Genomic DNA, 24090 nt, shown 5'->3' with positions numbered 1-24090 from the left:
TTAAGCTAAATCGCCACGTTTGTGGCATAATATCGATCACCACAAAAACGTATTTCGACTCGTCCCTCCTTTTATTTAAAAAAAAAAAAAAAAGCACAAATCTGTGTTGCTGTGATTTGTGGAGGTTTAAAGGCAGAAATGTGAAGCTCATCATTTTATAAAAGCACTTACATTAATTAATCAGTTAAAGCTCATGTATTATTTGAGCTGTAAAGTTGTTTAAATCCTCATTTTATAGTTTTAAGGTTTACATAGTCATGGAAACAATTGGCTATAACTTAGTTAGTAAGCAATTTGATCACACTAAAACATGTTTACATGCATAACCTTAAACTAAAAATCAAACTTCTTCATCTATTTTGGTTCTCATATGTCTCATATTTCATGCTGTTCCCTTAAACATCCAAATCCTGTGTAAATCGCTCTTCTGGACGGAGAGGCGGTGTGATCCCCCTGGGGGCATTTTTCACTGGCCTGTTATTTTTATTGTGGCCGTGCAAAATGAAACCAGTGGCTCAGAGAAGATGGTATAAGACCCAGAATGGAGAAAAATCAATATGGCAATATCAGTGCAGCACTTATCGGAGGCTCACTGCTTTTCAGGGGTCACAGAGGAGCAACTATATCTAAGTGAGGGATTCAATACTGAGACGGATTCTAGAGAAACGTGTGCTGTTTATACAATGGGAAATAGAAGTGATGTTGTTAGAAAAAAAAATACAATTATACGATTCTAAGAAATGTATATTTATGATCAAATTATGTCCCCAGATTTATTTTTTACAGGGGACAGTTTTTCTCCAGTCCTTGACTGAATTATAGTTATTTTACTTTACACAATAATTCTGCATTATGCTGATGGGAGCATTACACCTGAATAGTTCCCATGGTTTCAGAGTAATATAAATGATCTGAAGCTATCTGAGTGTGATGTATCACCTTAATGCAAGAAATATATATATATATATTTTTTAAACAACACAATACTAATGTTAGGAAGAGTTCAGACATCAATATTTGGTGGAATAACCCTGATTTTCAATCACAGCTTTCATGCATCTTGGCATGCTCTCTGCCAGTCTTTCACATTGCTGTTGGGTGACTTTATGCCACTCCTGGTGCAAATATTCAAGCATCTCGTCTTTGTTTGATGGCTTGTGGCCATCCATCTTCCTCTTGATCACAATCCAGAGGTTTTCAATGGGGTTCAGATCTGGAGATTGGTTTGGCCATGACAGGGTCTTGATCTGGTGCTCCTCCATCCACACCTTGATTGACCTGACTGTGTGGCATGGAGCATTGTCCCGCTGGAAAAACCAATCCTCAGAGTTGGGGAACATTGTCAGAACAGAAGGAAGCAAGTTTTCTTCCAGGATAACCTTGTACGTGACTTGATTCATGCGTCCTTCACAAAGACGAATCTGCCCAATTCCAGCCTCGCTGAAGCACCCCCAGATCATCACCGATCTGCCACCAAATTTCACAATGTTTGCTTGAAGGCCTCTCCAGGTCTCCGTCTAACCATTAGACGACCAGGTGGAGGATCGGTGATGATCTGAAGTTAAAACATTAGTATTGTGTTGTTTATAAATGAATATGAACTTGTTTTCTTTGCATTATTTGAGGTCTGAAAACACGGCATCTTTTTTCGGATTTTGACCAGTTGTCATTTTCTGCAAATAAATGCTCTAAATGACCATATTTTTATTTGGAATTTGGGAGAAATGTTGTCAGTACTTTATAGAATAAAACACAAATGTTCATTTTACTCAAACACATACCTATAAATAGTAAATCCAGAGAAGCTGATCATTTTGCAGTGGTCTCTTAGTTTTTTTTCCAAAACTGTATATATGTATGTATGTATATATATATGATCATATCCATGCTCTGGTTTTTCATTGAAAATTGTGTTCACAATTCAGGAATTTACCTTCAACCCCTGGCTATATGTGACAGACCCCAGTTTGAGAAACACTCACTTAACACTCATCGCTTCATCATTTGGAAAAACTTAGACCCATATCAAACTGTCGTCCATAACCATCATATCTGACTGTGACCCAACTTACCATTGCCCTATTTCCCTCTACAAATTACTGTACATGAAACCAATCCTCTACTTCATAAGATTTCCATTGAAAAACTATTTAAACTGCCATCTGTCTGTCTAACAACAGTTTCTCTTGATAAGGTTGAGTTTGGGTCACTGGAGCATCACAGCATATGACTTTGGCCAGGGAGTACATCCGATTTCAGATTCTGAGTGACAAAACGAGGCGTAATTGCACCTGACAGTGCTGGTCAAGCCATGTGAAACTGCACGAACTACCCTTGGTCCACAGATATCAGCACAATGGGAGATTTCATGTAGTGTTAAATAATACAGTAAACTCCCATGGGTGACAACAGAGAACTGCGATGTTGGGAATATTTTATTTTCACCCCTGATTTTTGTATATGTACATATTTAGCCGAAAAGTTTAGAACGGTATAAGAAAACAGCATCTCAATGTTTTTCTTTTTTTCTTTTTACAATTTATCCAACTAATATGCCTGACATCCATCATTTGTGAATTTTCTTTCCACATTTGGCTGAATATCCAGCAGTATTTGTGAGAATAATGTATTCTCCACTATGCTGTGAGTGAGGCTGGAAAAGCAGACAGAATCGGACCAGAGGGGCCAATTAGAGTGAAAAGGGAAAGCTAAGCACGTTCCCAGAGAGCTGCCGTCTCCCATAGTGCATCTGGGAGAATTTGGCCAATACTGGGAATTTGGGGCAGTCAGAACGATGAGGAAGGGTGTTCGGAGATCCCCTCTAAATGTCACTGTGGGGTGAGGAAGCTTGTTTAAGCAGGGTACGCTGAACTGATACTGCCAGATCTTGTCTTTCACAAAGGGCACGCCTGCAGGCACTGTGCACTGTTGTGTGTTACTACTGTAATGGCCTTGTCATCCAAAATATTGTCATTTATGAGTAGCCAGCCAATGTGAGCACATGGTGACCGCTTTGAGCTGTTAATGACAACTGAAGAACAGGACTCCATCATACCACAAAGTCACAATTCTTTTGTTTTTAGAGAACAGCAAGATGTTGAATGAAGCATTTGAGGTAAGCTGCCAATATAAGCATACATAAAAAAAAGCATGACCCTAACAAAGTAGACCACTGCAGAACCTCTCAAAGACATGATACAAGATCGCTTTCTCTAATTATATGTTTACTTTTAATACTGTCCATCATATGTTTTCTTCTCATAGTCTCAGTTGTGTATAAGGGACTCTGCCTTGAACCTTTCTGAAATAATAACATTTTACAACTTGAGGGTGGGAGACGTGGAACAGAGCCCACTCCCCCTTTACACTGTCACATCCTGCCCCAGTGCCAGACAGAACCAGAGGGAGGGATGGGAAAAGAGAGAAGAAAGAAGAAATGAAGGTGCTGTATTCCTGTCACTGGTGAAATTCTCCCACAAAGGCAGAACATGAGTCTGATGGGAATCAGCGGGGAAAAAAAAGAAACAGGTAGACATGAAGCAAGGAATGAGAAAGCGAGACTGTGGTGATAAAAGAGGTTATATGTGAATGTGTGTTTGGCGGGGCAGTGGTGGAGGAATGCCCCATGGCTATGCTATAAGGAATAAATCAAGCGCACTGCTATGTTTTGGTAAGATACATGCCAAACGCAATCTCTGTGGCCAAAGCTAGAAACCGTCTTCCATTTAAGTTTGAAAAGAAAACATTTGTTCTCCCGCACGTTGGCAGCCACTCAGTTCTTACAGACAAAACTTTAAGTCAAACCCTTGAGGGTTTCTTTTTCTAATATCCCCACAGGGACTGAAGTATTGTTAAAACTTGCAACAGTTTTTAAAAATGTAAATCAACCCTGAAACAAAATACATCTGCGTAAATGTAAAAGTGGCTTGCTTGTAAAGTATGTCAAGAAAATGTAGCCAGTGCTTGACTCGGCTGCAGCAGAAATCCGACTTAATAAATACAAATGTTATTAATATGTATGTGTTTAGACTGAAGCATTCTTGCACTGTAAAGTGCAATACTTCCAGCGAAATGACTTTAAAAGGAAAAATTGCCATATTAGAAAATCTTAAAATAAGTCAAAGCTTAAATATATACCTCTCACAAATGCTGCACATTAAAGAAAGCATAGATGTTTGTACCGTTCGTCCTATACTTTATAACATTATGGCCTAGTAATCGGAATGGATAGCATTATTGTGCATCAAAGGCACATTCGAACACTGTTTAAAAATGCTGTTTAGGTAGGCAGGTCAATGAGATTTGAATATATATATATATATATATATACATTTAAATTATGAAACTATATTGAAAACACAATCAGGCACACAATCATATTCTTATATATATTTCACCCCAAAAATACTCTCTATAATGGAAAAGTCACCCATCTAATTCCACCTGACATATCTAACGTCTATTGGCTATTTTAACCCTCCTATTGCGTTTGGGTCATTTTTGACCCGGGAGAGGTAGATTTTTTAAATACCACATAGTTTTTAGTATGGGAACCAAACGTTGGGACTATATCATAATACATGTTTTTTTTTTTTTTAAAGAGATATAACCATAAAAAAAGAAAAAAAAAGTTACATATTTTAAGTTTGCAGGTCAATTTTGACCCAGGCATCAACTGTGGCTTTACACATGATATTATGTAGATTTTCTGTACATATATGAATTAGATTTTTACTTATAAACACTTTTCTTACATTTAACATCTTTCCCATATTCTCATACACACTTAAACACATCTTGTTTACAAACTTGCACACACGCATACACGTACAGTCATAAACACACACACACACACACACACACACACACACACACACACACACACACACACACATTTCTGTACAAAACAGACATGACAGGTGTAACGAACATACCAAATAAACTAAATCAAAGGTACTAATGCCTAAACAGGGTGTGACGAGAGTAAAAGTTCATGCACATTTTAGCCTAAATAGGGCTTTGGAAGAGCAAATTGTTCACATTTTACTCTGCAGCTCTCTGATCTCATGAGAGACATAGTAAAGATGTATTAACGTTGTAGACTTGAGTTGTACAGTTGTTCTGATGATGTTTAGATGAAAAAGAATACGTTGGTTTCATACATTTTAACCACCGAGTTGTAATGAGCCGTATTAAGAAATTCATTCAAATTACTAGTAATTCTCACATTAAATGTTAATATAAATTTTAAATGATTTTATATTGAAATACAATTTCACAGAAATATTGACAAAAAACATGTCTTCACATGTATCACACTGGATTTAACGTAGTTAATTTATATTTTGAAAAGTCTAATTATTTCTAAATTGTATTACTACTAAAAACAAAAATAAAAAATTGCATATTAAGTAAGAACTTCTATATTTGTCAGTTAACATGCCAAAAATATCCATCTTTTTACATGCATGAACAGTTAAGAAGTTATTAATTACATACAATAAAATTTTAGATGAAAACCATCGGGTTATGAATGATTTATAAGCTTAAATTCCACTGGGTCAAAATTGACCCGCAAATGCAAAAGGTGAATACAGATTCTGAACGCAAGAGGAGGGTTAAAGAAAGGGGGGAGCCCTTCAATATGCCTAGCCCTAACTTCCTGTTTCAAAAGTAAATACGTCAAAGGAAAGAAAACTGTGCTTGTCAAGCCATTTCATGGAGTCTTAAAAATATTAAAAACCACTACCACAAAATAATCACTAAACTGAAACTGATAGTGTGAGCTCACCTCAAACTCAGCATGTTTGTGGATGTCCTCTGCTCTCTGGCGGCTCAGAATGAACTCGGCTTCATTAGCTACACGCACCAGATGGTCCTTCATGGTGTGGCTCAGCAGCCTGCATATCAAACATACATCGAAAATGAAGAAAATATAACCGCATGAGTCTGTCTAATTCTACATAATATAAAGAGGCATTTTGTGTTTGTGGAAAAAATTCAACCAACATACAGGATTTAATGTTACTTTTATAGGAAAACAATATTAGCTTCAGAGTTGCACATACAGTTGCAGATTTAATGGGAAATGTGTTGCTCGCATTAGGTTGTAAACTGTCCAAAAGTGGCATCTACGGACATGACCCTTCAATAAATCACATTGTTTATTAGTTCAATACTGTGTGCAATGGAACAAAATGGTCCACGTGCAAAAAAGGTTATCTTCCATATGTCTCTACTGTTTAGGTGTGAAATTAATTTTACTAATCTAATAACACAGTTATTAGGGCATCAAAGTTCCAATAACATGTTAAATCAGCTTAATACCCCATGTAATACAAGCAGAAAATTTTATTTAGCATGGCATCTCAACCCACCCCAACTAAAACAACCAGCCATTGATTTGTAAACGATACGTATCTAACAAGATACGGACTCAAGGGGCATGGGGAGGGGCGCAAGCATCACCCTGGCTCATGTTGCAACATATGTAAGAACAGCCTTCCTTGGATAAACACACACATGCACACAAACACAACTCCTTATCATAGGGCATCTGATGATAACAGGGGCTGATCTGAGATCAGATTTATCCTGCCTTTGCTGCTACTGTTTGTCAACTCTCCATCACTTCTCAAAGCTTGAAGAGCACAAACCTGACACTGTCCTTTCAGAGCCCTGTTCTTGGATCAGCATTGCTTTTATTGTCCACAATGCCCTGGGTTGGCACAGTCGGGGAGATACCTGATCTTGAAACAGCACATTTACACCCCAGGCAGATTTGTGAACAACACAAGCCGTGGCCTAATAAAACATTCCCCCCAGGGACATAGAGGAGTCTCTCAGCAGGTCAGGAGGCTCAGGCCTCTGCAAAGTGGAAGAATAACAGGCGGAGGGTGGAGGGCTGAAACCCGAGCCTGGTGTGTCAGTGGTGGGCAGCGGGGGAGCGGACGTGCCCGGAACTCTGCAATGACCCTCTCCCACCCCTTTCACCCCGACTGCCATCAATTACACAGGCCACTCTTTATGACTGCCCTTCATGCCATCACCCTTTCACTTTCTTTTTTTTATCTGTTATTACTGACTTCATGATACTGATATGATTCATTTTGGACATGTCCATGATAATACTATGGCAAGTACCTTTAAGTGCCATGTAAATACCATGGTATATGAATATGGCAATTATTTACTACCATGGTATAATAAATCAACAAACAATTCCTCAGCCAAGTAATACACAGTAGTTCATTTTTTTCTGTACTCTAGGCTGTTTGCGGTTGCCAAGCAATGTAGCACCAACTATAAGAGAGTTAATAAAGAATGTGTTGTCACAGGTGTACGTTTATAGTAATTTTACAACGAATATGAACTCAGCTCATCCAATAAGAATTTAGAGTCTCAACTATCCATTTTATAAATCAGAGTACTATGGTATTACCCTCTAATGCTATCTTTGTACCACTGTACTGCCACAGTACTTTTCTTATTTAGGATTCAGAAAGTGTTACTGAAAGCACTGTGGCCAATTCAATGTTGATCCTCCTAATTTCAGAATAGAAAGCATTATAATTACATTTTTGGAGTGTACTTACAGAGCTAGCATTACATTGAGAATCTCTCTGACAGGTGCTGATGGACAGATGTTGTCTACCTTCTTGACCCTGCTTTTCAAGAGTCTGGTAGAAAAAAGGAGCTGCTCATGATTTCAGTGCATCGCTGCATTCATTAGCATTTCTGTAGTGCTCATCAGCACTGTAGCATTCATTAACATGAATTTCCATTCCTAAGGTAGAAATGAGAGCCATCTGAAAGATCTAAGGGCATGAAATTGAAGACAGATCCTTCCATCCCAAAGGGAGTCTGGGCACAAGAGCCCAACAGATGAGGCATAAACCTATCCGAAAATGGCAAGATACGAGAAAGATTTCCCAAGAGGTGAACGAGAAACTAAGGCACTGCTGCTCTATCAGAAACCCTCTCCGTAACACATGGGAACCCCACAGGAACAAACCATGTTATTGACAGACGCCTTGAACTCCAGGTCACCCTGTTGATCCTCTTTACACATTGCATTGATTTCCACCCAAACTGGATCTGATCGTACAGACCCGACACAGCGTTGTAAGCTTGGAGATAATGAGGAGGTTCAAACAAAGGGTTAAGTAATTACCTGCCCTCGTTCACAAGCTCTATGAAAGCCAAGCCTGCGTTCTTCTGGATGGAATTCTGCCACTCCTGTGGAGAGAAATAAAAGAGAATTTACACTAAGGTCATACAGTAGTCAGTATGAGAAAGGCTGGATTTCTTCAGAATAAACATCAGCATATGTCTAACATAAAATTTATTCATATATACACCGATCAGCCACAACATTAAATCCATCTGCCTAATGTTGTGTAGGTCCCACTCGTGCCGCCAAAACAGCGCCAACCCGCATCTCAGAATAGCATTCAGAGATTATATTCTTCTCTCCACAATTGTACAGAGCGGTTATCTGAGTTACCGTAGACTTTGTCAGTTTGAACCAGTCTGGCCATTCTCTGTTGACCTTTCTCATCAACAAGGCATTTCCATCCACAGAACTGCCACTCACTGGATGTTTTTTGTTTTTGGCACCATTCTGAGTACATTCTAGTGACTGTTGAGTGTGAAAATCCCTGGAGATCAGCAATTACAGAAATACTCAAACCAGCCTGTCTGGCACCAACAATCATGCCATGCTCCCATTTTTTCCCCATTCTGATGGTTGATGTGAACATTAACTGAAGCTCCTGACCCGTATCTGCATGATTTTATGCACTGCACTGCTGCCACATGATTGGCTGATTAGATAATCGCATGGATGATTGTTGGTGCCAGATGGGCTGGTTTGAGTATTTCTGTAACTGCTGATCTCCTGGGATTTTCACACACAACAGTCTCGTGACTGAATGATTTTATACATTACACTGATGCCACACAACTGGCTGATTAGATAATATGTAGATGTACAGGTATACTTAATAAAGTGGCCAGTAAGTATATTTATACTATATTGTATACACTTGATTCTCATTGCCACATTGTTGCATTCTTGGTCAGATATTTTTGTTTAATGACCACTAATCTGTATTTGAACTTTGTCCCAAATCATGTCCATTTATGTATTTATATGGTAATGATAAGCAGGAAAATGTAGAGTTAGCTGGTCATTATTGAAATTGTGCTGGAGTTCTGTATATCCTGTCGAGATTGATTTTAGAATAATGACAGGCAGTACATTTTCCCTATAAACAGTATATAGAAGAGGGAGGAAATGAAGGAATGAAAATGGGCCTCTAGTATGCTTATTTCCTTAACTCAATGTCCGACATTGCATTTAACCAAGCCCACTCCTCACAAACTTTAACAGGTCTCACTCAGTTATTGTAAAAGGTGTTAGTCTAAACAACTCCTGAAACCACAGCTCACGGGGATATTTAATAGTCTAGGAGCAAGAACCAATCATTGACGTTTTTCACAGCTGCACCAACATATCAACACTTCTCTGTGATCATCTCAAGAATAATAATAGCAAGCAGGTCATGAATATGTACAAAGACAGAGCCGGTCGTGCATTCTCGAGGGTTCCTTTCACAGACAGCGTAACGGTTCGACCCTAATGTCTAATTTGTTTCAGCCAACAGAGAGTGCTTATACTGTAGGTTGAGGTGCTACACAAGCAATAGTTTCATAATGATGATGATTTATTTTTAATCCCCTGCCCATTCTCGGGGTCATAAATGAAAATGAAACACAGCCAATGTGTGTGCTTATTAAGAGGGACATTATTCACCATCCTCTGGGAGAAGAGGAAAAGCGAGGCGAAACTGGAACCAAAATAAACAAGATTTAACTGTGTTAACATGGCAATATGTGAGCATGTATACGAATGTGTGTCTGCCAGAAGCTTTCGTTCACTAATACTGATGTTAATTCCCAAACTATATGGGGGGGAATTTACTAAGAGTGAAATGCGCCCACTGATACGTTGTTTATTGCCACATGCTATCTGTGTTGTTTTATCTCCTGATAAAAGTGTGCTCATCCACACCGCATGTTTGGATATATACCAATATCAACCTGGGCTGCGTTTCCCAAAAGCATCACAAGCTTAAGTTGATCGTAGAAGCTATTGGCGCCAATGGTTTCTACGATGTACTTATGGGAAACGCAGCCCAGGTAGTAAAAGTTTTATGTTAGGGAGGTATGTTTTAAAAACATCCATCTAAAATTCACCTTAAAACCTCGTCTGAACACAACACCATTTTACTCGCTTTTGGCGCCCCCAGCTGGACATTTCACTGGAAACCTGCAGCCAAACGTGTTATACAGCACGTACATTTTGAATTGCAAAAATGTTGTCATGTTCACATAAATTTCATGAGATCAGGCTGACCAATATTCATTTCATGAACGAATGCCGTACCAAACAAAGCTTTCACATCAAATTCTGTTTACCACCAACCTTTCGTGTATGGTAATAGTGCAACCTTAATGGCACCAAGCAAATAGCATTCACTTTAGCGAATAAAGTGCAATCTATTAACCCCTCGTTACATAGAAAGAAGGCATGTTTGTTCTGAAATGAATGACATAATTTAAATAAGCACGGAACAGCGATATACCAGCACAGATAGTGTCTGGTTATTGTGGGTGGTTAGTGAAAATGACAAATTTTTTCCATAAAAAAAGTGACGCACTTGTATAGTGAATTCACCCCTACATGTTTTACTTTGGAATCTCTGACATAACATACTGTATTTCAGGAACCATGCAGAGGTAAATCTTACGTTACCTTTCAGACAAGCACTACTGAGTTTAGTTACTCACTATTTACCATTCCTTTCAGGACCGTAGCAAGGTATACTGGGCCCCAGTATATCTGGGTGCCTTTCCTATTAGATTTTGTTGTGGGCCCCTTTGGACTTGTGGACCCCTAGAATTAATACCACCTTTCACCCCACTAGCTACGACTCTGATTCTTTTACTAAACAATCTGCTAAGATCATGGGCTCTTTTAGAATTGACTGCTGTGGCATTCAGCTTACGAAAGTTTGGTATATGATATTGTTGGTAGAAACTGTGAGATGTTTGCCAGCTCATATGGTAGGATGATTTTGTTAGGAGAGATAACACTTTAGTGGCCGTCATCAGCAAAACACACAAATACATTTTGGCTACAGTGATAAATGAAGGTTCGATAGGTGAGGAAAAGGCATTATTCTTTAATTAAAGGAAGCAATGACCCCAATCAAAAAGCCTTAACGATCAATGCTGTGCGCTGAGGACAGGCCTGACGGTTATTGGATTTCAACCAGTCATTCTGATCTGCCCTGATAGGGTTTTATGGTATCTAATGCTGTTTCCATTCTGACCTGATGAGAGGATGCAGGCAGCCATTTGTGACCTTTCAACTCTGACCCTGACCTAGGAGAGGTGCTTCTACCCAGCAACTTCTGCCCTGGTCCTGTCGCTACATCAACCACTCATCCTGATCCATTCATGTCATCAAAGCCGAGATTGGATCCTAAGAAAGGACACGGCTTTTATCAGCCACACAAACAGTGGCTGGGAAAGTTTGTATCGTAAAGATAAACTCGTAATGATAATCACTGTTTTTTGCAGTCTCAGATCAGTCGCTCAATTTATTAGTCGTTTATAGAGGTTGTTTATAATTTAGCTGTTTCCTTCAAGTCTCAATAAAATAACAAAGACCAGCCGAGTGGGTACACTCCCCCTAGGTCAAAACTATCCAAACACACCTGCATAAAATGTCACTTCCACTTGTACTGAAGCTCAGGTATATAAACACAAGCTCACAGAATCAAGAGTTAAGAAGTTGAGAGCTGGTTTTGTATGCTTAGTGTAAATTATGTAACATGTGCAGTATAAATAAATAATTAAATAAATATTTCCAACCAGCAACTTTTTCTTGTTTTCCAGCAAAAAATAAATACAAATGTAATCCTTAAAACGAGATAGTTACCTGAGAAGCAAAATGCACACTGTAAGATATTCAGATTTGTTTCCAGATAATAGATAAATGTGAGTGTTCTTTGTCTGGTTCAATTTATTATTAAGTTTTTCCATTTTTCTTTGACCTGGACCAGAACAATACTGCTAAACTAAATAGATACAGCCAAATTACAGCACAAATAAAACAAAATTATATCACTTAAATGGAAACTAAAACGCAAGTGGAGATGCAATGCTATCTGGCTGTAAAAAGAGAATACACCATGGCAGACTATATGTACACAGTGACAGATAAAAAACTGAGAGCCACCTTGACAAGGAACAGACCCAGCGGGCACAACCTCGCTATAGACCATTTCAAGGACTGTTCGTTGGTGACGTCAAGTGACGTCATTGTTCCATGAACATTTCCTGCTTGTCAAAACAGAGACAATTTAGCAGAGACAGGCCACTTCTATTAAAATGAATGAGAGAAAATGGAACGCACAACGGTGGTCAACGGATGTAGAAAGTAAGTTTCGCCTTACAGGTAAAGTAGCCGATCACATTTTAGATACAGAAATCGTCTGTCAATCAACTCGAGAACGTGCATGCACATAAGCTATACAAGACGGTAAAATTGCATTTTTAATGAAAGAGTTAAAGACGCACAATTTATTATACCAGTTGTGATGGAACGACATGCCCCTCCCGTGGATCATCGTCACCCGCGGTGACTTTTCCCCGTTTGGCAGCGCATGATGGGGTTCACCTCAACTCAATGAAGAGCCTCATCACTGCAGCCTTTAAACACAGAGTGCGCCTCTCCTCAGGAGACCAGTCTCTACCCATTGGAATCTTCGCAGGTCCAGGAACGGAGCAGAGAGGGTACGGTGCGAGTTAGATTCAACACTAGGGATTGGAGCATGGGTTGCAGCTGACGGGCCAGGATCCCGGGCCGCTATTCCCCTCAGGTGCCGAAGCCCAGGGAAACCGGTCGGCTCGAATGAAGCCACCGCCTCACACACCTCGGACCAAGGACGGGAGCGCATCGCCCCGGGACCTTCCCCCGTCTTCACTACTCTTCCTTCACATAGACCTTTCCACCGCGAAATCCCCAGATTCCCTTTCGTTTTGGACATTTTAAATAAATGCCTCTCTGAGGCCTGACGCCACACCCATGACGCTTGCTTACATAGAAAAATAGCTGCCAAAACTGCCCGAGAGCGTTCCAAAGATGGCCGCCGAGTGGACTGACTTACTTTGAAAAAGAGTCTTTGTTGAAAGGATCCAGAAAGACGTTTGGACCGTTCTAATTCCTTTGTTTTTGCTTACATTCTTGAAATGGTCTACAGAAATGGGCATACTTGGGAAAACAAGACATCTAGGGAAAATTTTTACCAAAAAATAAAACAGCACATTTAACAAACAATGAAAAACATATTGGGTGAACACGAGGACTGTAGTGTGATAGCAGGAAAATATGTGTCTGTCTGCCACAGAATGAGGGACAGTGAGTGAACTGAACCGAGTCTGTCTCCATCACAATTTTTACTATGGCTCTTTCTTATTGTTTTTATTTTTTTTTCTTGTAACCTCATTTTTATAATTTAAACATGACCCTTTTTTACCTTATTTGTCAATTATAAATTGTATATTTTGTCTTTTTTCTTCTGTTATGTACGTTGATTTGCACTCTTTGTTTTGGACCGTTTTATTTGTATGCATGTAAATGCTTTGGCAATACGAATGTACAAATATTTGTCATGCCAATAACCTTAAAACTGAAACTGAGTAGGAGAGAGAGAGAGAGCCCCAGGGCTGTGATCTGTGTTGTGCCTAAACTAATGATGCTCTTACAAAGAACACTGTGTGGTGGTGGTGATGTGTGAGCATGTGTGTGTGTGTGTGTGTGTGTCTAAAACACATTCTCAAACAAATTCAGTGTTAATGTTGTTTAGCAAATTTAACAAAAATTCATATCGCTATGCATTAAATGCATATTATGCTCCCCCACACATTCTATGAATGTTTTAATACCAAAGTAAAAATACTTTCCATCTGAGACGACGCATTGCATTTTTTATATTCCCTCTAGAAGATATCAAATGAGCCGTTCTTTCCTTTAGTTGTGCAATGATAATTACTGTGGCTCTATATTCCTAATCATTGCTGATTGAGAGAACGTAATTACCCTCAAACTTAAACACAACTGAAATAACGCAGACCTACGATGCAATGTTTTGCCTCATCCACAACTGCAGGACAAGGAAATGTGCACAGCGTTTGGCTCCGTTCATTGAAAATAAACAAGTCGCTCGCCAGTTTCCAACCCATCAGTTATAATCACAAGTATTTGTTTGTTTTCAGCAAGCTGGAGGATTGAAGCTCAGATGAAACAAAAAAATTATCCGTCACATGGAAGAGCACTGCTTCAGATCATAGCGAGCAGGAGAAGTTTATGTTACGGCTTGTCCGTGGCGCACAAGGCGATTTACGGCGGAAAAGTGGCTACTGTAGAGCTTTGATCAACAGAAAGACATTCTGGACTTAAAATGTCAGTGTGGCATTACTCACAAGGAAGACCTTTGTGTATTCTACCTGAGAGAAACACTTGACTTTCCAAACAGCAAAAACACTCACCATTCCATTCCAATGCTCTATGCTTCAACTATTAAATAATGTTTCCAAAAGTGTTCAACGCAGCCAAGTCTACAAGAGGCTATGGGAACCAAAAAGGAGCAAAATGTCCCCCTTTAAACCTCAAGTCTTAAAAACTATGCATTAGGTAATTCATTATTTTAACATTGCCCTGAAGGGTTTGAGGTGCTAAAACTAAGATGAGTCCACTTCATTCAACTGATTGCAATACCACAATGACAGCACGTCCAGACAGCTTAATTTACAGATGTGACGAGCTGAACACTCTACAAGTCCTGTGCATGTTCTGCGATGTTATCTCTTCTAAAGCAAACATACAATCCCATAACACCAGTGGCTTGTGTTTCTGTGAGGACACTCCTCACAAGGGGACTTTACAAGGGGAGCAAATATTTACTCTGATAACATTTAAGGACCACAGAGGATTGCGGTTAAATACACTGATGTGATTAGAAGCTTCCTTACAATATGCTGGGCTTAGAGGTGTCAAAAGATTACTACAAACTGCTCATTTGTAAAAGAAAGTGAAGTGCCATTTTTATTTATTTTTTTTGTCTATTAAAGGTTTACATGGAGGGTGATGACTGAAATAATCGGACTTGACAGGAATGATAATAGCATACATAAATCTTGATGTTTTCCTTTCTTGGCTAAAGAAACAATGATTATTCTACATTCACCACATAGAGAGAAAGCACACAGTGATTTGGTCCTTTAAGCAATATCCACATAAACAAATAGTGACTCAGAGAGAGAATTAAAGTGTCTAAGAAAAAGATGAGATTTGTGAATTAGGTATAGCAGATCTACATGAACCTACCATCATGATTTCAGGAACTGTTAAAAAAGGAAAAGTTGGATCAAAAATGCAGCATCAAGGACTTTTTATTTTAAAACCTATTTGCTTCCAGTGTACACAACAGGGTTTTTTACCATCAAAGGAAAATAACTGTTTTGCAGGGCCAAATATATTGCAGTCAGAGAGTGAATTAAAAGTCACTCAAGTTGTAAAGATTTCCCCATGCCTCTCCCTCTCACTTCCTGTCAGGAAGAGCCCACTCTCTGGACGCATAGCTCGCATCGGCAGGGCGCCGGCAGAATTAAGTGCCAGTTGGTGTTAGTGTGTTTTCTCTGGGCCTCCGTGGAGCCCTGTGTTCAAAGAATGCTGAGAGCAATGTTATCCACGACCATGAGCGCAGAGACTCTCATGGGTTGCTGTCTGGGGTGGAGGAGGGAAGAAGATGGAGAGAGGGAAAGACAGCACGTGGCCTGGGCCTGCGCTTGAACCTTGCGAATGTGTTATGGTTCTCAACGGGGTCCAGGTCCGACTGTGAGACTGGGGGTGAAAGATTCCACCTCAGGTTCAACCACATTCCTCTTCAACCATTCCTCATTTTACAACATGAGGTCAATCCAAACATAAAAGCCACCTTTATGGAACTTGCAAAGTTAAAAGTGGCAGGGCCGCACGAGACAAAACTGCCTCAAAGTAGGTGTCTGCACTTAACTTCACATATCCGGTTTGATCAAGTGAAAGACCTCACCAGGTAAGCAGTTTGGTAAAACTACACGTTTATAGGCGTAGCTATCTGAATGCATCATTTTACCAAAAATATTAACCTGCTTATACAACAGTTCCTCTAATCTGATTGGCGAGCGGTGTTCCAAAAGTGCTGATATTTAGCATACCAGCGCTGGGACTCTATACTATTGGTAACACTCTGCTTGTCTGTGTTTGTGGCGCTCCAGGCAGGCTGCCAGTTCGTGCATTGCTCAGCAGCACGCAACAACTGATCATGCTTTAGCTACATTTGGATCTCTTTTGACACTTTTCCACCATCAGGCTGAAAGGTACTTGTTGCGGAACCCTGTCGTTCAGTACTGATCCAGACTTGTTGGAACAGTTACGGTTTCTTTTGCCATCATACTGCTGTGAAATCAGAATGGATAGACTGAGTAAGGGACCAATGCGTGAGTCGTCACATACTAAAGGCGTTCCACCAGCACGGTTGACTACGGCAAATTCTTTCAAGCAAGTCAGTCCACTGGCGGCCATCTTTGGAATGCTCCTGGAAGAATATTTCCATTCATGACAGTGCAGTTCCTATCTACTTGAATGGGGGAACACTGAAATCTTAAAAACGTTACATCAAGATTACGATAAAAGAACATATATCTCAAATCAGCAGTAAAATCTGACAACTCTGGTGTCATAAATTGTGCTTCTTTACCACAGATTATGCTAAAAAATGCAATTTTCCCAGCTTGAATAGCTAATGCACGTTCTCGAGATGATTGACAGGTGATGTCTGTAAAAGGTGATTGGCTCCTTTACATGTAAGGCGGGACTTCCTTTCTATAACCGTTGACCATTGGGCACTTGAGCTTCTTGGTTGGGCATTCCAATGTCTCCCATTAATTTTTACAGAAGTGGCCCATCTCTGCTAAACAGACTCTGACTACGGTTAGCCAAACATGCTGGGAAATACGGGCCAGGAATGGCTTATAATCAAGTTACTCACCATGCTCAGAACCAATGGAAAAGTGGCTACAGACAAAATAACTGACCATCTTATGTCTAAAAAGTAAATCACTCTATATGAACTTTTTACAGTTTATAGAACTATTTAAACCAATATCACACTCACAATCATTCTGTGGTACTTTATTTCAGCAAGGCTCATCATCAAAGCACTATTGCTTGTGTGATTTTGCTTGATTATTGGGCTATCAAAGCAACAATTTACATAAGAATGGTTTCATGAACAATTTACACATATTTGTGTGTTTCATGAATGAGGACTGATGTCTTTTCGACCCAGAGAAAGTGTGCAGTTTAGGAATGATGAAAAGATCTGGCGAACAGTGCAGAGGCTTTCACTAGACAGTCAGCCAATCGATATCTCTTTCCCTTGGTCTCTTCCTCGCTCTCTCTGCAAGTATTGATCCCAGAGTCACTGTGACTCCAAGGGGTTAAACTCTTGAGCCACTGGCCACTCTCCATCCTTTACCTAAAGGTCAGAGGTTAAGAAATGCCAAGTTCTCAGTGGGAAGTCAGTGTCTCCAGTATGTATTGACTGACGAAGGTGCCCATCTGTTTAATAGGTTAACTCTACATTAAAAACTCCCTGGTCAGGATCATAAACGATATCAGGTGTGAAACAACCATCCTAGTGATCAAAGTACAGAGAGAAACACAAGGCAGAACCTCAGATATCTGACAGAGGTCTCCACTAGAAAATAATTCTTGTAGCAACTTTTGATGTAAATGCAATAAATAAAAAAAATAAAAAAAGCGAAAACAAAACATGGCAAAACCATGGATCTGGGAAGTCGGCAAATATATTAAACAGAAGCCCAGGGTGAGAAACTAGCACCCGACACCCACCAAATGCGACGAGGCTCAATCCAGTTCGCAAACTCCTCGTTCAAATGCAGGTATTTCATGCACGGGTAATTTTGCTCATCTACCTGCATGCAACAGGCGGGCGATCTGTAAGATGTCTCGGAGTGACACATGATGTTAGTCACAAAGACACGTGCTTGAAGAAACACACTTTATAATATTTTTAAGAACAGACAAAGGAAAAACCGTCAATGCTCGTGTCTGATTCGCTGTTTGTTCAGAGGCGTGCAGCACGAGTCTGTCTCGTAGGACACGTGCATGTGTTTCATTCATCTGGAAACTGTTTGCAAGAATAATGTCGTCTATGAGAATGCTGCAAATGATCTCTGATTATCTCAGGAGGTGCTGTGAGTTTAGTTCGCTTTATTTCCACGGAGCAGTTCACGGGAAACTTGCATTGTGAACGCAACTCTGCAGGTTCAGTAATATATATCTTTGTATTAAAGTAACAATGGTGAAAGTGATTAAATCATAAAATCGTTATGACACGTTCACCTTGAACCTAAAATTGAGTTTTATTTTCTTTAGGCAGCATTAACTGTATTACCAAAACACAATACAACACAAATTCGATAAGAGTACACATTTAGCAGCATTATTTTGGGAACACAAGGGAATTTATTAGGCTAATTTATTATGATGATTATTATTATCTTTAAAATTATAATTGTCTTCAGTTCTTGATTTGTAGGCTATTAGTAATTTTCCACCTGTTGTCGTTGACGGATACTTGTGTGATGGCAAATGGGGCCATCGAGGAGCTGATTACATAAGATTGTTTGATCACTTCATTATGTTTCAATATATTAATAAATGTTTTAAAGCAAAATCAATAAAGCAAAAATATTCACCGACCCTCGGCAGGGGAGTTGACGATAAAATCGGATATCGTAATATTTTTAAGGCGATTATCGATAAAATATGTTTTACATATCGTCCAGCCCTAATGTCAGTGCCAGCATGTTGACGTGTTGGTTAAAGCTGTTTCATATCACTTAAATGAACTCGGGCAAGGGAGAAATACAACGCAAGCAGAGGCCTTTCACTAACACACTTTGGAAGTTACTGTTTCTTCCTCTCTTACTCCAGCCTTTCCCTCCTGCGAGGCATTCAGAAGATAAATGTCCTAAAGAATAGATGACCTGACACAAGGTCTGAGCAGTAATGGGTAATATAGGAAACGCGGTTGCCCGACTCCCATATATATCTGACAGACAAGCAGCTATTAGGAGGCCACTGTCAAGCAGACAGATGAGATGATTTCTAAACCATCTCTGATCCGAATCCAGTTCTGTAATTGCTCTTCTGATGATTATAATTAGTGTTGTGGCCTTTATACTAGTTGCTTCCCCCTTGTTATGACAAAAGTTGGAAAATGACAGGTAATCAAATCCACCAGATCTCAATGAACTGAACAGGCGTTTCCACTCCACCTCAGAGTGTTTCAATGTGGATGGCATTATTTATTGAAAAGCTGAAACCTTTTTAAGTGATATTCTCCAGTAAAACAGCAGGTGGTATATCTTCCTCAGTTAGGCGGTGTGTGTATGGGGGGGCTGTCAGAGAGAATTAGGTAGGCTGAAACACAAGGCTTTTACGTGGATGCCTTCAATGGCAAAATGAGGACACTCAAAGAGGATCTTCATGTAATATGCAGGGCCTAATCTGAAGCCCTATCGCTCACAATTTCCTGGATTGAGTGGACATTTTGATAGCTGTTGTTTTATGCTCATCCTTCCCTACTCCATCCATGTTCATTCTTCTGAAGCTCTCCGTTCTCTCCCTTTCTCTCTTTTCTATGGTTCATATTCTCAACAATTGCCTCCATTACTGATTCGTTACTCACTCTCTAGACACATTGGCATGTAAATGAACTGTTCATATAAAAATAAGCATTTTATTGGGGTTTTAAATTTGGCAGTGATTTCAAAGCAGTGTTACATACAAAACTGAAAATATAAGACTGCATACATGGTGATGTGGAGGAGGATGCCAGATAAAGACAGAAACATGCTCAATCTGGCACTTTACCTTACATCTCTATTCTTTAAAAACCTTGCCAAAACAATAACACTGGAATAAACAGGATGTCAACACTTGTTCATTATGGTCATTGTGGATTTCCCAGCATTAACAGATACTTCCACATGCTTATTCTTCAAAGAACAAAGGCCTGAGGGTATGGAATAAAAATAGGACACAAATTGGCCTGTCGCGATTATTAAATAACCGTCTGATCACGGTTATTTGATCTAACCGAGGTTATTTGAGGCAACCGTGATTATTGGGCATTTAAATTCCAACCACATTTTATTGCCCAAATAAGCAAATTTTAGGCGTATATACTGTATAAGTGCCATGACTGGCGCGTTTGTATGTCATTCAGTTGAACTCCAAGTCCAAGCGTCACTAAGCTGCACCGCGGACATCAACCAGCTCCTGTACGGAAGAGCAAAATGTAAACTTTGATAGTGAAGGCAAAGCGCTCCGATATCACTTTAAATGATTGTGTAATGGCATATGTTCTTGGTTCACATACATGCAGTGTTAATGACACGCAGTGACACAGAGAAGACGCACGCTTACTCTATTTCTGTAGAGTGATGAAATGATGAAACGAAAAATCAAAGGTTTTGCTTCATGACAAATAAGTGCTCGTGGGTTTAATCAGAGCATTAAAATAATGTTAGAAAGTGAAGAATTAGGAGAAGAAATATTTTACTATTGCATAAAATAATAAAAATATAATATAAATATAATAAAATATATATATAAAAATTATATCATATTTTTATTTAAAAAAATTATACAATACGAGTTCAAAAAACAAGTGTGAATGTAAAATTGACCAAAACAAAAGTTGATCAAAAAGAGAGACATATTTTAAGTATTTAGAAATATTTTGTACATAAGTTTTTAAAGCCTTAAAAGGAAATCATATATCCCTATTTTATTATTTAATTTACATATTTGAAGTTCAATATGTTAAAATGACTTCTTAAGATGTATGAAGCACACATGAACCTTAAGAAATATTACAATTTATATGACAATTAATCGTGACAGCCCTTAAGGAGACAATTAATCATCGTAGTCCTTAAAACAGACTATTAATTGTCATAATCGCAATTATTTCTTTGACAATTAATTGTCAGCCAAATTTCATAATCGTGACAGCCCTAGACACAAATGCACATTAAAAGGCTATAATGTCTAATATAGCTATATATAATAACTATCAATAAAACAATAAACCACAAATGAGATGTGGAAGATGATGAAAATTGATCCTTGTTGCGAATAAAGGGATTTATTTTAGAGAGGTGCAATAAAATTGCAGTTAAGAATCGCTGTCTGAAAGCAGAGCAACCCTGTGATCCTGAGTGATTAAAAACTAGTCTATGACCCCAACCTCTGACCCCTTGCCCTAGTCCTCTTCCATCTTGCACCATAGATATTAATTAGAAAATTCGTGCAGACAGCATCATATCTGGATGGATCCCATTTTGGGATGAGAAGGAAATGTAAGCAAATGAAACTTAATCCATCAACATCCTCTCTTTCTCAACACCTTCTCTATCAAAAAAAGGGGCTGCTTGCTCATTTCCTTGCAAAACAACATCTTATGTACAGTTGAAGTCAGAAGTTTGCATACACTTAAGTTGAAGTCATTAAAACTAATTTTTGAACCACTCCACAGATTTCAAATTAGCAAACTATAGTTTTGGCAAGTCTTCTGACAGGCTAATTGGAGTCAATTGGAGGTGTACCTGTGGATGTATTTTAAGGCCTACCTTCAAACTCAGAGCCTCTTTGCTTGACATCATGGGAAGATCAAAAGAAATCAGCCAAAAAAAAATTGGACCTCCACAAGTCTGATTCATCCTTGGGAGCAATTTCCGAATGCCTGAAGGTACCACGTTCATCTGTACAAACAATAGTACGCAAGTATAAACACCATGGGACCACACAGCCATCATACCGCTCAGGAAGGAGACGCATTCTGTCTTCTAGAGGTGAACGTAGTTTGGTGCGAAAAGTGCAAATCAATCCCAGAGCAACAGCAAAGGACCTTGTGAAGATGCTGGAGGAAACAGGTAGACAAGTATCTATATCTACAGTAAAACGAGTCCTATATCGACATTACCTGAAGGGCTGCTCAGCAAGGAAGAAGCCACTGCTCCAAAACCACCATAAAAAAGCCAGACTACAGTTTACAAGTGCACATGGGGACAAAGATCTTACTTTTTGGAGAAATTTCCTCTGGTCTAATGAAACAAAAATTGAACTGTTTGGCCATAATGACCATCGTTATGTTTGGAGGAAAAGGGTGAGGCTTGCAAGCTGAAGAACACCATCCCAACCGTGAAGCATGGGGGTGGCAGCATCATGTTGTGGGGGTGCTTTGCTGCAGGAGCGACTGGTGCACTTCACAAAATAAATGGCATCATGAGGAAGGAAAATGATGCGGGTATACTGAAGCAACATCTCAACACATCAGCCAGGAAGTTAAAGCTTGGTCGCAAATGGGTCTTCCAAATGGACAATGACCCCAAGCATACCTCAAAAGTTGTGGCAAAATGGCTTAAGGACAACAAAGTCAAGGTATTGGAGTGGTCATCACAAAGCCCTGACCACAGTCCGATAGAAAATTTGTGTGCAGAACTGAAAAAGCATGTGTGAGCAAGGAGGCCTACAAACCTGACTCAGTTACACCAGTTCTGTCTGGAGGAACGGGCCAAAATTCCAGCAACTTATTGTGAGAAGCTTGTGGAAGGATCCCCAAAACATTTGACCCAAGTTACACAATTTAAATGCAATGCAACCAAATACTAACAAAGTGTATGTCAACTTCTGACCCACTGGGAATGTGATAAAAGAAACTATTATTCTGACATTTCACATTCTTAAAATAAAGTAGTGATCCTAACTGACCTAAGACAGGGAATGTTTTCGACGATTAAATGTCAGGAATTGTGAAAGACTGAGTTTAAATCTATTTGGCTAAGGTGTATGTAAACTTCTGACTTCAACTGTCAGGATGTCATGTCCTGATTAACAGCAGTATCATTTGGAGACTCTGAAGTTCTTGCCGCCTTCTCTTTTCTTAACAAACAAGAGAAAGGAAAAAATCACCCACATTTATAAAAAAGTAATTATCTCCCCTACAACAGACTGTGCAATTTAGCTGGGGGTAAACAGAGCTCAAGACCTCATTTGCGCTTTGCTGCCTTTTTCACTGTTTCTCCCCCCACAATAAAATTACATTTGCATCAGCTTTGAGAGAATTTACTCCAGATGATTTATTGAAGTAATCAGCAGTAACATAGCCCTCTCTTTCCAGCGCAGGGCCCGCGACGCTCCGCCACTGGAATGAGGTTTGGGCCGGAGGCTTTTTTCAGTGGAGGCAGGCAGAACCCAAATTCTCCCCTTTGATTAGATTAGCATTACACAACAGTGTGACAGATATGACAAATAGGTGCATTAGAGCATGTCATTTATTCCCTCTATTCTGGATGCTTGGGTTCACAGAGGGACCCCCACCTTACGCCTCACTTCTGCAAATATATGCGGCCCCTGACACCCTGCCTGATGCCTGATCTCTCTGGATTACCTTCAGAGATCCATGAGGGTTATATGAGGGGGAGAATACAAATAAACGTAATAAAGAAAGACAGGACGAGTACGAGTTTAAGTTTATGTTTGAGAAAGGTTCTTGTGTGCATGTCTGTTAGTCATTTGTACATAAACAAAGAACCTCATTTCTTTGATTGAGGCTGATTAGCTTAATTAGGACTGTCATTAAACATATGTATTAATTACAAATAATTTACAAAATATATTATTAATAATAATCATGCATATTAATAATACCCCGATGCACCAAACCACACTTACTGAGAGCAGGCATTGGCAGCACATGTTCACATAGGATGCATTCTTGAGTAAAAAAAACATTTAGATGGAGCACAGTAGAATAGAACCAAATTCAGCAGTCTCGAGACACATTTTTAAAAGCGGATACACGTTGTGTAAAATACTCA

General features: G+C 39.4%; 1 protein-coding gene across 2 annotated transcripts in view; it reads right to left on the bottom strand.

Annotated features, from left to right (window-relative positions):
* The window catches only part of lrba (LPS responsive beige-like anchor protein), a 329573-nt gene that overhangs the window by 184733 nt on the left and 120750 nt on the right, over nt 1-24090 (bottom strand). For both annotated transcript variants that reach the window (XM_051704960.1, XM_051704961.1), the window contains exons 34-35: nt 8174-8238; nt 5792-5900 (exon numbers count right to left, since the gene is read on the bottom strand). In XM_051704960.1, the coding sequence (XP_051560920.1) occupies nt 5792-5900; nt 8174-8238 (174 nt within the window). The remainder of the gene's footprint in view (nt 1-5791; nt 5901-8173; nt 8239-24090) is intronic.

Source organism: Myxocyprinus asiaticus, chromosome 8, assembly GCF_019703515.2.
Source record: "Myxocyprinus asiaticus isolate MX2 ecotype Aquarium Trade chromosome 8, UBuf_Myxa_2, whole genome shotgun sequence".
NCBI classification, from domain to species: Eukaryota; Metazoa; Chordata; class Actinopteri; order Cypriniformes; family Catostomidae; genus Myxocyprinus; species Myxocyprinus asiaticus.
Note: the sequence above shows the minus strand (reverse complement) of the source record. Positions and strands in the feature narration are given on the sequence as shown.